Raw genomic sequence first — 14,997 nt, 5'->3', positions numbered from 1 at the left:
CACATCAATAGACTTAAAAATAAGAACCATATGATCATCTCGATAAGATGCAGAAAAAGCTTTCGACAAAGTACAGCATCCCTTTATGTTCAAAACTCTAGAAAAACTAGGGATAACAGGAACATACCTCAATATTGCAAAAGCAATCTATGCTAAGCCTCAAGCTAGCATCATTCTGAATGGAGAAAAACTGAAGGCATTCCCTCTAAAATATGGAACAAGACAGGGATGCCCTCTCTCACCACTTCTGTTCAACATAGTTCTCGAAACACTGGCCAGAGCAATTAGACGAAAGAAATTAAAGGCATAAAAATAGGAAAAGAAGAACTTAAATTATCACTATTTGCAGATGACATGATTCTATACCTAGCAGACCCAAAAGGGTCTACAAAGAAACTATTAGAGCTAATAAATGAATTCAGCAAAATGGCAGGATATAAAATCAACACGCAGAAATCAAAGGCATTCCTGTATATCAGCGACAAATCCTCTGAAATGGAAATGAGGACAACCACTCCATTCACAATATCATAAAAAAAAAAAATACTTGGGAATCAACCTAACAAAAGAGGTGAAAGACTTATACAATGAAAACTACAGAACCCTAAAGAGAGAAATAGAAGAAGATCTTAGAAGATGGAAAAATATACCCTGTTCATAGATAGGCAGAACTAACATCATCAAAATGGTTTAATGCAATACCAATCAAAATCCCAACGGCATTTCTTGTAGAAATAGATAAAGCAATTATGAAATTCATATGGAAAAATAAAAGACCCAGAATAGCAAAAACAACTCTAAGCAGGAAGTGTGAATCAGGTGGGATAGTGATATCAGACCTCAAACTATACTACAGAGCAATAGTAACAAAAACAGCATGGTACTGGTACCAAAACAGGTAGGTGGACCAATGGTACAGAATAGAGGAAACAGAAACCAATCCACAAAACTACAATCATCTTATATTTGATAAAGGGGCTAAAAGCATGATATGGAGGAAGGATAGCATCTTCAACAAATGGTGCTGGGAAAACTGGAAATCCATATGCAACAAAATGAAACTGAATCCCTTTCTCTCACCATGCACAAAAGTTAACTCAAAATGGATCAAGGAGCTTGATATCAAATCAGAGACACGGCGTCTGATAGAAGAAAAAGTTGGCTACGATCTACATATTGTGGGGTCGGGCTCCAAATTCCTCAATAGGACACCCATAGCACAAGAGTTAATAACAAGAATCAACAAATGGGACTTACTTAAACTAAAAAGTTTTTTCTCAGCAAGAGAAACAATAAGAGAGGTAAATAGGGAGCCTACATCATGAGAACAAATTTTTACTCCTCACACTTCAGATACAGCCCTAATATCCAGAGTATACAAAGAACTCAAAAAATTAGACAATAAGAAAACAAATAACCCAATCAACAAATGGGCCAAGGACCTGAACAGACACTTCTCAGAGGAGGATATACAATCAATCAACAAGTACATAAAAAAATGCTCACCATCTCTAGCAGTCAGAGAAATGCAAATCAAAACCACCCTAAGATACCATCTCACTCCAGTAAGATTGGCAGCCATTAGGAAGTCAAACAACAACAAGTGCTGGCAAGGATGTGGGGAAAAGGGTACACTTATACATTGCTGGTGGGATTGCAAATTGGTGCGGCCAATTTGGAAAGCAGTATGGAGATTTCTTGGAAAGCTGGGAATGGAACCACCATTTGACCCAGCTATTCCCTTTCTCAGTCTATTCCCTAAAGACCTAAAAAGAGCATGCTACAGAGACACTGCTACATCGATGTTCATAGCAGCACAATTCACAATAGCAAGACTGTGGAACCAACCTAGATGCCCTTCAATAGACGAATGGATAAAAAAAAAATGTGGCATTTATACACAATGGAGTATTACTCTGCATTAAAAAATGACAAAATCATAGAATTTGCAGGGAAATGGATGGCATTAGGACAGATTATGCTAAGTGAAGCTAGCCAATCCCTAAAAAACAAATGCCAAATGTTTTCTTTGATATAAGGAGAGTAACGAAGAACAGAGTTGGGAGGAAGAGCATGAGAAGAAGATTAACATTAAACAGGGATGAGAGGTGGGAGGGAAAAGGAAAGAGAAGGGAAATTGCATGGAAATGGAAGGAGACCCTCAGGGTTATACAAAATTACATAAAAGAGGAAGTGAGGGGAAAGGGGGAAAAAAACAAGGGGGAGAAATGAATTACAGTAGATGGGGTAGAGAGAGAAGATGGGAGGGGAGGGGATGGGGGATAGTAGAGGATAGGAAAGGCAGCAGAATACAACAGACACTAGTATAGCAAATGTAAAACAGTGGATGTGTAACTGATGTGATGCTGCAATGTGTATACGGGGTAAAAATGGGAGTTCATAAACCACTTGAATCAAAGTGTGAAACATAATATGTCAAGAACTATGTAATGTTTTGAACAACCAACAATAAAAATTAAAACAAAAAAAGAAAGATAAAATAAAAACACATTCAAATTATACTTAGGTATTTCAATAAATAAAGGGGAACTCTTGGTCTAAAATGTCACCACACTATTAAAAATGGTGGTTGTGCTGTTTAAATGTAATTCAAAACCTGATTTGATCATGCTCTTAACTTTCTGATTTCTAATTTAAAAGTTAGCATTAAGCAAAAAGAATTCAAGTGGGGAATGTGGCAATGTAATTTAAAAATGAACATTAATGTTTTATGAATATATAAATAATTCTTCACATCCCCAGAAACATAATATTTTTAAAAAAAAATTTTTTTTAGTTGTAGATGAACACACAGTATCTTTATTTATTTTTATGTGGTGCTGAGGTTCAAACCCAGTGCCTCACACACATGCGAGGCAAGTGCTTTACCACTGAGCTACAGCCCCAAGATTTCTTAGTAAGAGGACACATCTTACTCAACTCCTTGTTTAAGAATGGCAAGACAGACTCAGATAAAGTAATTAATTTTAAAAAAATGATATTTTTCCATATCTTATTTTCTAGATATTCAAAGATTAATTTTCGGATCAGATCAATTAAAGAGAAGGTAGGTGACAAAAAAGTATTTCCTTCAACAAAATAGCACATTGAGAATTTAGAATTGCATGTGGGCTGTGAAGGATCTGTGGGATGTCCCATCAGAGTAACTAGAAAAATTGAACATTTACCTTTTAATATTCAACCTTCTTATCCATTATTTACAATCACTGAATACTAGTATATTATGGGATTTCCTAATGAAAGATATCAGATTTATTTTCTTTTAAAGCCATAAGACACCGAGTTCTCATGATAAAATCCACATCTCATAGAAAAATAAACAACATCTACTGCATTTAATAAAAATACCAAAGGACTAGAAAATAGAAATTTCATTCCAGTCTTGCTTCTGACATTAATTAGCTGTGTTACTGTGGATAATATCTTTATTTTCCTCTGGAAAATATCTTTATTTGTGAAGATATACTAACGGGAACACACAATTTCTAGCCTGATCCCTTGTGTTTCCTAAAACTTTCTCCTGAGGTTGATAAGAAGGCCCGATGCTCTAATGGTCTAACCTCACACTTATTACCAGGTTGCTAGGAGGATCTTTATAATCCTGGAGTTAAGTGAAAACCAGGGTTCATTTTTATTAAATATTGACAATGTCTGAAGGTGTCATATATAATAGTCTCAACTAGGGACCTACATGCTTAAACAGTAATTAAAACAGCACTGAGACTTCAAGTCAAGATCCTGAGATATTAATTCAAGTCTATCTCAACATCTGTTTAAGAAAAGTCTTAGGCAGTTATCTATCTACTTAGCTTCTTAATTTCCTCTTTTGAGTGAGTGAAAGAACAAATATGATTATTTCAGTGCTATGAAAATGATAAAATATTTTAAAATGTACATCATTTCTGCCATTAGCAAAATAATGAGTATTTGTCTATAACTACATAATTTTTTAGTTTCTACCTGTTTAATTTTCATTGTTTTGAAGAGAGGCCAGGCTAAGGCTTTTTCTAACTTAAAATTTTAAATACAAAAAGGCACTGTACACAAACAATGCAAATATATAGAAAAAATTAAAGTATCTTCTCTTGCTATATCCTGGCTCTGCGCCCATCTTCCTACCATCCACAAAATTTTTCTACGTATACTTTTTTGTTTTCCTACACATTTATACTCATAGATTATTAAAAAAACACATCTTTCTTTAAAAAAAAAAAAAAAACAGGGTCTCTATATTGCCCAGGATGGCCTTAAACACCTAGGCTCACATGATCCTTCATGTATTGACCACCACCCCCTGCTCTTGTGCATGTTTTAAATTAGGATTTGACTATGTATGATGGACAGAATTTTATCAGTACATATACAGATCTATCTCAATTATTTTACTATTATGCAGTATTCTTCACTGAGTGAAGTTTAATGGTCCCCCCCCACCTTTTTTTGTACCAGGGATTGAACCCCAGGGCACTTAATCACTGAGCCACATACCTAGCCCTTTTTATTTTTTGAGATAGGGTCTTGGTCCCCGTAAATTGCTAAGGCTGGCTTTAACTTGCAATCCTCTTTCAGCCTCCTGAGCTGCTGGGATTATAGGAATGCACCACCATGTCTGGCTAACTGTTCTGCTTTGATGAACATTTATTTTGCTTCTAATTTGTTACTGTAACAAAATATCAAATAAACACTCTTCTTAGTTTCCCCAAAGTTAGTAACAAATTCTCACAAATTTGGTGATTTAAGCAACAAAGATTTATTCTCTCACAGTTGTAAAGCCCAGAAATCCAAGATCAAGTGTTGCTTCCTTCTGGAGGCTTTGAGGGAGAAATAGTTTCATGTCTTCTGACTAGTGGCTGGGGGCATTCCTTAGGCTGTTGATGCATTACTCTAAACCACCTCTCTTAAATAGCCTCCCCCTGTGGTTTCATCTCCCTTTTCTTTCTCTTGTAAAGACACTAGTCTCATTTCCAGATCTGTACCATAATTATATCTGCAAAGATTTTTATTCCAAATAAGGTTACATTGTAAAGTTCTGGGTGAACAGAACTTATCAGGCCAACGTTCAATCCACTATACATGAGAATATGTCAGATGGGATAAAAAAGAATTAAACTGCTAAATTGCATTTCAAAATTCTGTAATAATTTTTATTTCCACCGACTGAACATTAAAGTGCCTCCACCCCACATCTTTGACAACTCTTAAAAACTTTTGCTAAACTGATGTAGGTAAAAAATAATGTAATACCATTATTTCATCTGCATACCCCCAATTGCTAGCAATATTAATCATCTTTTCATGTATTTACTGATTATCTGTACTTCTTCTGTTAACAAGCTGTAAGTTCTGTCATTTTCTAAAGGATGGTGTGCCTTTTTCTCTTTGCTCTTTAAGAATTCCTCCTGGTGTGGCTACTAATTTTGTTATAGCCACAATCTCCTCCATGTCTGTCACTTATATAAATTATTAACTTTCACTACAGAAAATTTCTAAATATTTATTTAGTCAAATCGACCAAAATTTCCTTTGGGATCTCTAGGTTTTGTGTAACATTTATGTTTTTAAATTCCCTATTTTTTTTTTTTTTGGTGACATCACAAAGTAGGACAAATAAAGAACTATAAATTGCAGAGTTTACTCAGTTTGCAAATGTTTTATGAATGAGAAAATATTTGAGGAGCCAGATAATGCTCTGAGCATTTATAATTCAGATAGAAATAACAAATATTTTAAGTAGCAATGCTTAAAGGAAAAAAATTAGCAAAGAGCTTCAAACTGATGGAACAGATGAAAATGACAATACAACAGGAAACAGAATTTCTCTAATAGGTCTTCTAAGTCACAGTAAATTGCAACTCAAACTTCAAAAGATTTTAAGCATTCAAAAGAAAACCACGCATTTTCTCTCAAAACACATTTGTGACACTCATTTCAAGAACTGCTTATAGTTGTTCATTCCCTTACTGCATTATGTGAAGAGGCCAGTTTATCATTACACCAATGATAGTTGTTTATATGGTTCCTAGCTCAGGGATTTTATGAAAAATACTGCTATAAACATTCTAGCACACATCCTTTTGGTAAACACATTTTCATTTCTTTGAGAATACACTAGGAGTGGAATTTTGGGTCACAGGATGTATAATGTTCATAACTACTGCCAAATAGTTTCCTTTCTTTTTTGGTAGTACTAGTGATTGAACCCAAGTCTTTGTACATGGTAGGCAAGAGCTCTACAACTGAGCTACATTCTAGCCCTAGTTTTCCAAAGTAATTATAAAACTCCTACAACAATCTAAGAGTTCCAGTTTGTGGTATTCTTGTTAACACTTTTCATCTTTCCCTTTTTAAGCTATTCTAATAGAAATGGAACAAGCAAAATTACTAGAGATGTCAAACCTAAATAATTGTAAATCTCTTAGAACAAAGATTAAATGAAAAAAATGAAAATGAAAAAAAATGAAAAAAAAACATGCAGTCTTTAAAAAGTGGGTATTAAAGTGTTATATTAACAACAACAACAAAAACCACTTCATTTCACTAATAAAATGCTAGGGGGAAGTAAACATACTAAATAACAGATCAAAAACCAGGTCAATCACGGAGTCACCAAATAATCTTTAAAATCAGAGGAAAATATAAATTCAGAAGATAGGAAACAAGACAAGTAAGTGACTAATTATCTGGAAACTAACGGATGGCATAAATTCTCTCACTAAAATGTTATGCTACATAGAGACAACTGTCACTTTATTTCAAGAGAATGAATCAGCCGATTTTTAAACAAAAGCAATACTAAAGTATGTTTCAATAAAAAGTCACAGAATAGCTTTTTTATGTGCTACAGTGTAACTACTTATCTTCACTATGTAACATACATTAAAGAAACTGTAGTCTATAATTATGGCATGTAATTTTAGGGGGAAAAAAACCAAGCTGAATTTGTAATATTATCTTACATCTGTGTAACACTGAACTTAAAAAAAAAAAATTCTAGACTTGCACTTAAAACTATGTAGAAAAAAAAAAATCCTGGCAAAAATGGAAATCCACAAGTTACTTCTTTATGCAAGTTACTAAGACTAAGTATGACTGGTCTCAGCCACAGGTTCCTAGAAACTAAGGACTATATCTTGTAATTTATCACAAAACTCTTCTATAGATTTAGCTGAGTATTCTTAACAAAAAATTCAGTAAATCTAACTAACCAACATGTTGAAATCTATAACTACTGACCAAATTATCACATATACTTCATGTAGTTGGTGGAAAGTGACTTATTTATATATTATTCTGAAAGATCTAGTTCTAAATGCTTAATTTTTTAACAAGAACTGGTAAATATGTATTGAGTTTTTAAATTATGTAAAAAAAAAGCTATGAACTTTTAGAACAAAGTAGAAAGCCACAAGCTACGTTCAAGGTCATCTCTCTCTCTCTTTTTTGGTCAGCGTTGTGATCAAACTCAGGGTCTCACAAATGCTAGGCAAGCAATCTATTATTGAATCACATTTCCACTCCAAACCTCTTTCTAAATAAAATTTTAGCTTACTTCTCCAAAGACCATTGGATGAGATTTATACAAGTACTTCAATCAATGAATCATATTTTGAATTGATAAATGCTTACTTCCACAAGTAAAGTGGTGATCACTGACAAACTGCATGATTTCCTGAAAGTTTATTTGCTTAATCTTTTTTGGTACACATATGATGCTGGAGATAACAAAAGCTAAGCATGCATTCTGCCACTGAGTTACATTATCAGCCCTGTTGGATCATTTTAAGGTTACATTTTCTAAAATGTATAAGTTACATCTGTTAGGGTTTTTCTTTTATACTTGAGAGTAATCTAATAGAGTTTATAAAATGGGTATATTTAGTTGATCATGTAATTTAGGAATTTTGAAAAGATAATCAATTTTTTTTTGTTTTAAGAAGTATAAAAATGAATGACATATAAGTAAGAGCTCTAAGAAACCATTTAAAAATGCTAGTTAAACATGACCAGAGACTGAAATAAAACTTTTTGCTTGCAGAGTTTTTCACTGAAGAGACAAAACGAATGGCTAGGAATGAAGACAGAGAAGGCTACAGAATTAATCATACATAAACACTGAATACAAATAATTGGCAAGCAGTCATCAGTATGGAAGTGTACGAAATAATGCAGAGCTACAACTGTGACTCTCTAATCTCTGACGACTCTAAATTGTTCTCTCCAGAGATTACTGATTAGACTTGTTAGGTGTTGTATCTCAACAGAATGGGAATGAATGCCACATTATAATGGAAACAGGTGTATAAAATATGTTAATATTATATGAGTGAATATAAAATTTACTAGTTCAACACATGTTATGTCAGGTACAACTAGTCACACTAAAAATAAAATGCTAAAAACTCACTCACTGTCTTCTGTGGGAAGGACCTGAAGGGAGTAAATCCACTCTATTATATCATCTTTGTTCACCACATCTAAGGAGTCCAACATATCCAGCCCGGAGAGTGCAAAAAATGCAATTGTCAACCTAAAAGAAAAAAAATGTAAGATTCCACCTTAACTATCAAACAACTGAACTCTTTATGGCTCAAAAAAAAAAAAAAAAAAAAACCTCATTTAACATTTAAACAATTTAAGCAGTACTCTCACTTTGTTAAAGTAAAATAATAAGATAAATTCCCCTCCACATAGTTTACCTTTAATAATTAAATAGTATCAGTCAAATCTTTAGTTTTTTTTTTTTTAAAAAGGGGACCATTTATGGGCTAAAGAAACCAATCCTCAATTGAAGCACAAGTGAATCTAGTATATAAACAGCACAAAGACTAAGCAGATTTAGTATGAATAAGCCAAAAACGTTAGGAAAGTGTATAAAAAGGTCAATTTCTACTATTTGCCAAGCAGAAATGTGCTTTATAACTTAGGCTTACTTCTTAAGGAATATACCAATTATAAATGTGATTCCTTGTGAAAAAATATGAATTTTGGAAAAGAAGAAATATTTTAAATACAAATGCATTTCAACTCCATTTTTCCAGCAAGGAACATTATTTGATAGAATAAAAAACTATACGGCAACGTCATTCTCCTTCAAGATTGTGCACTAAATCAGGACTCTAAAACTTGTGCTTTTGTATAAAAGTCAGCATGTTAGTGTTTACTTTTAACATAATTTAATTCCTTTGAAGTTGAGAAAGTCTATAATGTTGCTTGATTGAGCACCATTAACTCATTTCCACAGTTTAATATCTCTATAAAAGTTTATTTCAAATTATCTGGTATAATATTGTATACCAAAGCCATCTGATGCATGCTGTAACATTTTGGGAAGGTCCCAAGAGAAAATTAAGCCTTCATGCCATAAGCCCTCTGTATGTAATACATTAACTATGCATCTAGGATAGAATTATCTAGAATGGTATTACCAACTTTAAGAGAAATGAGAAAATATTCATCTTTTTTTTAGAGCGTAATTCTCTCTCTGATCCCTGGTTTTTAAAAAAAAAAAAAAAAGGCTGGCATCTACTAGGTAAGAGAAGAAATCACAATAATTTAATTCCAACTAAACCTAACAGGCAAAAACTAAAACCAAGGATACTGACATACTCAAGAAAAATACACATTTGGGAAAACTAATATTATTTAGAAACTATTACCATATATTGGATACTGAACTAGAAAATTATTAATGTATCAATTTGAATCTAACAACCCATTGAGATCCATCTAATTTAGGTTATTTACCTGCATAAGATCAGGATTAAATTAAGGGAAGTGGATCCCTCTTGTGTAGGAAACAGTGCTATGCTATAATTCAGAGATCAAACTCTGCTGTCAAATGAGTTACATTCAAATTCTAACTTGGCCAATAGCTAGTCACATGACTCTGGGCAGGATACTTTACCTTTCCTAAGTTTTAGCTTCCAGTAATGATATAAATCATCATTACACATCACAGAGTTATTGGGCTTACCTGTCTACAACAAGCACTCAATAAATAGAAACCATCATTATTGATGTCTATCCTAACACGGAGGGAAAGGAATAATAATAACCTTAAGATTTAATCACACTGTGTTACAAGCCTTTTCTCCATGTCCTTGATTGGCAATCTTTTCCCTTAAAGGCAGGCTCTTTTCCAAAACCAAATGATTCTTTAGACACTGGGGAAACCTCTAACATAACAGCAACTGAGTTTGAAAATCACGTAAGTGTTTTATGTGAAAAGGTCTACTTTTCTGGTGATATTACTTAAAATATTTATTGTTAACAAATAAAAGACCTGAAATACTATTAATGTTCTCTGACAGTTTTAACAGGGTTTTCAGCTTTGGTATAACCCATAAATAATCATGATTAGATAAAATTGATATTGAATAGTATAGTTTATTAAAGCATTATTATAGAGAAAAGCAAAAGGAGGAGAGACATAAAAGTTGAAAAACCATGAAGGACTTGAGGTTGGAAATGGAATTAACAAAGATCTTTTAGTCAGTAAAAGCTATATAGTAAGAAAACATCCAAAAGGCTAGGGAAAGGGGGTATAGTTAAATGGTTAGTGTTTGCCCTGCATGCTGCAGACCCTGGGTTCCAACCATAGCATCTTGAAAAAAACAAAAGGCTATAAAAACAACTTGGTATTCTTTTCTAAGTTAAAAACTTCAGAAATTATCAAGACCATTTCTTTATTTTTATACTGAAGACAATAAAATCCAAAGGATTAAATTAGATTTCTATGCTTTGGTTAATTAATTAAAAGGAAATCTGAGTCTCAGTGCAGTATTCTTCCCCAAAGAGGTGCTTCTCAAACCTTCTGAACATTAGAATCAGCTTAAACAAACAAAAAAGGCTGAAACACCACAACATAACCTAAAAGTCCAGGCCTCACTTCACAACTAAATCAGAATCTCAGGGTGGAAGTTAAGGTCTGGGCACATTTTTGTTTTCAAACTTCCCAGATGATTTGAATGTGCTGCCAGGTGGTTCTTTATTAGAGCAAGATTGCTAATCAAGCAACTACAGGAGGATGCTACTGTCATCTGTTGGGTAAAGGCCATGGATGCTGCTGAAGTCCTCCAACACCCAGGACAGGCCCAAAGAACAAAAAAGAGCTGTTAATCTGAGGTCACTTAACTAGAAACTACCACTTTTCCAAGGTTAAAAGAAAAACCTCAGAAGAAACAGCAAACACTATACTTATTTTCATGAAGTAAATGTCATTAGAAAAGTAAAAAATCATTTATTCTTGTCATACTAAATGAAATAGGAAATGGAATAATTTTTCCAAAATACAGGGGCAGAAAATAATGTCTAAATATCTGGTCCAATATTTGCCTTACAAGTCAAAGTTTCAAATTTATCTACAAAAAAATAACTGAATAGAGAACACCTCAGTCATTGGCTTAACACTGTATTCCTGTTACTAGATACCTAGTAGTCATTCAATTAATGTTTGTGGAATTGAAGTGCAATACTAGGTAAGAATTGTGAGCTCCCCAATGCATTGTTTTCATCTTAAAACTCTAACATAGTAGAAATTTTGTGATCAGTCACCTTTGCTTAAAAGGTTAAAGCTTCTTCATAACCACCTTAAAATCAATTATGAATCACACACATCACAAAAAGACCTTAATGATAAATGAAGGTAAAAACAGTACACAAGGAAAGAGAAACTAAAAAACCAAAACTAACTACAAAATCTGATACATTATTACCTTTAAATGTGGCTACCGAGTGAGCATAGGAAAACTAAGAATGATTAAAAAAATTCTATGCAAGTGACAAATCACTAAATATAAAAAGAATACAATTAATCCCTCTTAACCATTGCAACAGTGGTATCTATTCTCTAACATACAAGGGTTTGGTGTAGAACTTACTTAAAAATTATTAAATAAACTGTAAAATTTATTAAGTCTGGCAATTTTTGTTGTTTTACTTATGTTGTGAGCAGAATTATACAACTTAATGCCAACATGCATGGTTTTGTATAAGCTGGAATTTTATAGATCAAACACAGTGGCATCTTGAAAATGTAACCCACAGAGCTATAAGCAAGCAAAGCTGGACTATTTAAGTCACAATGTAACAAAAGGATATAATTTTTTTTTATCCAAATTCTGAGTTTTCATAAAATCAATCCCCATAAATTTGATCTATTAACATTTTAAAACATTTCAGATCACTACCAAATGGACTAAGTTTTGATTTCCTTCCTTTTGTGCATGGTTGGGGATTGAACCCAGAGTCCTATGCATGCTAGGCAAGCACCCTTACCATTGAACCCAGCCCTTGAAATCTCAATTTTTAAGGTGTAGATATGGGCTCTACTAGCCAGTCCTACAGATGGAGAAAATAACATAAATGACATTCAAGAATGTGTTTATCCTTCTAGGCTCAGCTCACATATTCAACAAATATTTCTTTACTGCTTATTATATGTCAGATACCATTCAAGGCACCAGTGCAATGCAGTCTCACAGGTCTTGGTGAGAGGATGCAAATTGCTCAAACAGAAAGAAACAACAGCCAATGGCAAATATGGTGACCGAGCACTTGAAATGTGGTGGTTACTGGAATAGGGGAACTGATTTTTAACTTTGACTTAATTGACTCAAAACAAAACAGTAAAATGTGTCTAGTGGATCCCTTATGGGACAGGGCAGTCCCAAAGTGCTATAGAGGTAAACAAGATAGAAAAAAATCCTGCCTTCATGAATTTACAATTCGGTGTGACCCAAAGTTAGTAAATAAATAAACTAATAAATACATATCAAGTGGTGATCACAGAGGCCTCTCTTAAGAAAACATGGATTAGATACATGCCCTTCTATACGCTCCCATGAACTCTACACTAATATACAACTTTACTGGAACTTGTCTTATTTAGCTGTATTACAATACCTACCATAATAAATATATTTTTTGACCACGTGTGCAGAAGCAATCTGTAATTCCCCAAACTAATCTAGTAGTACAGTACTCAAAATACCAATCTGTTTCTTTTCATCCAGTCCCATGCAGTTCTGAAGCCTCACTTTAAAACGCAGCAATGCGGAGCCAAGTATCACCTCTTCCTTTCGCTTTCTCAACCCCAGCTTTACTGTGAATCACATTCCTTAGCTAACTCTAACTTTACCAAAGGCAATTGCAAATTCACTTAACGAAATGTTTCACGCAACACTGCACCTCTTTTGTTTACCATTGGATTTACAATTCCTGGAAAGTAAATTTCTACTCAGGCTCGCCACTGCTCCTACACACCAAAACTACATTTACTTCCAATTACGCGATACTGACTACAGAAGAAAGAGAAGCATAGGAGCTTTATGTTTTCCTTTTATACCATAAATAACGAAGCAAACTGAATCAAGGGATCTGGGAAACGAGTGAAAAGGAAGCTCAGAATAAACAAAAAAATGGCTGTGTAACAAGACGGAAATTTAGGATTCCCAAAAACCTTCCACTTAGAGCTTTCCAAAACTTTCAGCCGTACTTCGGGGGTGCAAGGGTGACTGCAATTCCGCCTGAGACTGGTGGGAGCGGTCAGAGTCGCTGGACTGCAGTGTAGCCCCTGCAGACGCCCAGTTCTCATTCCAGCCCCTCCACTGCGTCTTTCCGAAGGGGCCGGGCTGCGCTGTACGCCCTCCAGACTGTAACCACGAATTACCTGCTGGTCTCCAACGAAGAGTAGCGCTCCGGCAAGACCTGTAGGCAGCGCTGGAAGAACCGCACGTGCCTGTCCCGCAGGAAATCCAGTCGCTCTCCCTCACCGCTACCAGGAAGCCGCTCATCCTCCGTGGCCGCCATGCTGCCCCGGAAGTGATGTCCACCGCGACCAGGAAGCAATATTCGTAAAGGGTAATCAAGCCCTCACTAATGACCCGGATGTACTGGGTCGCAGACCAACTAGATGATGGGAGCCATATACTGTAGACTGCAAATGTACAGCATTTTCTACTTTGAGCGCGCAGAGGTTCGCAAATAGTTAGGTCTTGTAGAATCCAGCCTGTAAATTCGTTAAAACTTTGGTCCTAGTGGGATATTTGGGAGGAAGGGCAAGTACAAGAGCTTCAAGTTCGTTTTGCCAAAGTACAGGCCCTAGAGAATGTTAAAAGGTAGTTCTGAAAATAGGGATGGATCAGCATAAATTTGCTAATAAGAGTCATTTTTGGGGGGGTGCAGCGTGGGGGCTAACACATTTTTAAGCTTAACAGGGAAACTAAACCTAATTAAAATGGTGAATATAAACATGCTTTTTATGTAATTGTGAGCACTACAGAAGTTGAGATTTACCTAACTTTCTTTGGAATGACCAGAATCATTTAAAAATAAATGTATAAGGCTGGGGGTGCAGCTCAGTGGTGGAGCACTTGCCTAGCACCACATGAGACCTTGGGGTTGATCCTCAGCACCACATAAAAATAAATGAATATTATGTCCATCTACAACTAAAAAAAAATAAGTAAATGTATAATCTTCAACTTACCAAAGTTTGACGAAATGATTTTTCAATAGAAATCATACTTTAAATTCTGACACCACCTCTCCACAACCCAGCTTAGCAATATGTAATAGGATACTCTCCTAAGGCTGGGCCTAGGGTTGGGAGGCATAGTCAGTCAGGACCAACCAACACTCTTAGGGTATTAAAATACATAGTGTAATATTCATAGTAGTGCCAAGCTAGTATGTATCAAATTAGGTGTATTAATTGCATTAAAAAAGGTTTATTGGAATGTAATCCTATCATAGAGCACTTATATATATGCACTATACACACCTTATACATAACTTACATAATCATTTGTGAGACTGCATTTTTTTTCTTTCACAAATCTTACATATTTAACACCTGTGTCCAAGTGTCATCAGGAGTCATTGTTGCATCAATTCCCAACAGCAAAATAAGCTCAACATATTCTCCAACCATATACTAAAGACAGAATAAGGTGGTTCATTTTTCAAAAAATGGGG

General features: G+C 34.6%; 1 protein-coding gene across 2 annotated transcripts in view; it reads right to left on the bottom strand.

The window, feature by feature from the left end:
- Pggt1b (protein geranylgeranyltransferase type I subunit beta) overlaps positions 1–13,862 on the bottom strand; it is a 59,716-nt gene extending 45,854 nt beyond the window's left edge. Inside the window, exons 1-2 of one of the 2 annotated variants that reach the window (XM_005339483.5) lie at positions 13,691–13,862; positions 8,430–8,548 (exon numbers count right to left, since the gene is read on the bottom strand). In XM_005339483.5, the coding sequence (XP_005339540.1) occupies positions 8,430–8,548; positions 13,691–13,830 (259 nt within the window). In that variant the 5' untranslated portion in view covers positions 13,831–13,862. Of the gene's footprint in view, positions 1–8,425; positions 8,549–13,690 lie in introns of those variants that run through there. The other variant, XM_078048827.1, reaches the window with a different exon arrangement.
- Between the last annotated feature and the right edge of the window lie 1,135 nt (positions 13,863–14,997).

The sequence above is a fragment of the Ictidomys tridecemlineatus genome, chromosome 1, assembly GCF_052094955.1.
Source record: "Ictidomys tridecemlineatus isolate mIctTri1 chromosome 1, mIctTri1.hap1, whole genome shotgun sequence".
NCBI classification, from domain to species: Eukaryota; Metazoa; Chordata; class Mammalia; order Rodentia; family Sciuridae; genus Ictidomys; species Ictidomys tridecemlineatus.
This window is presented reverse-complemented; position numbering and strand designations above follow the sequence as displayed.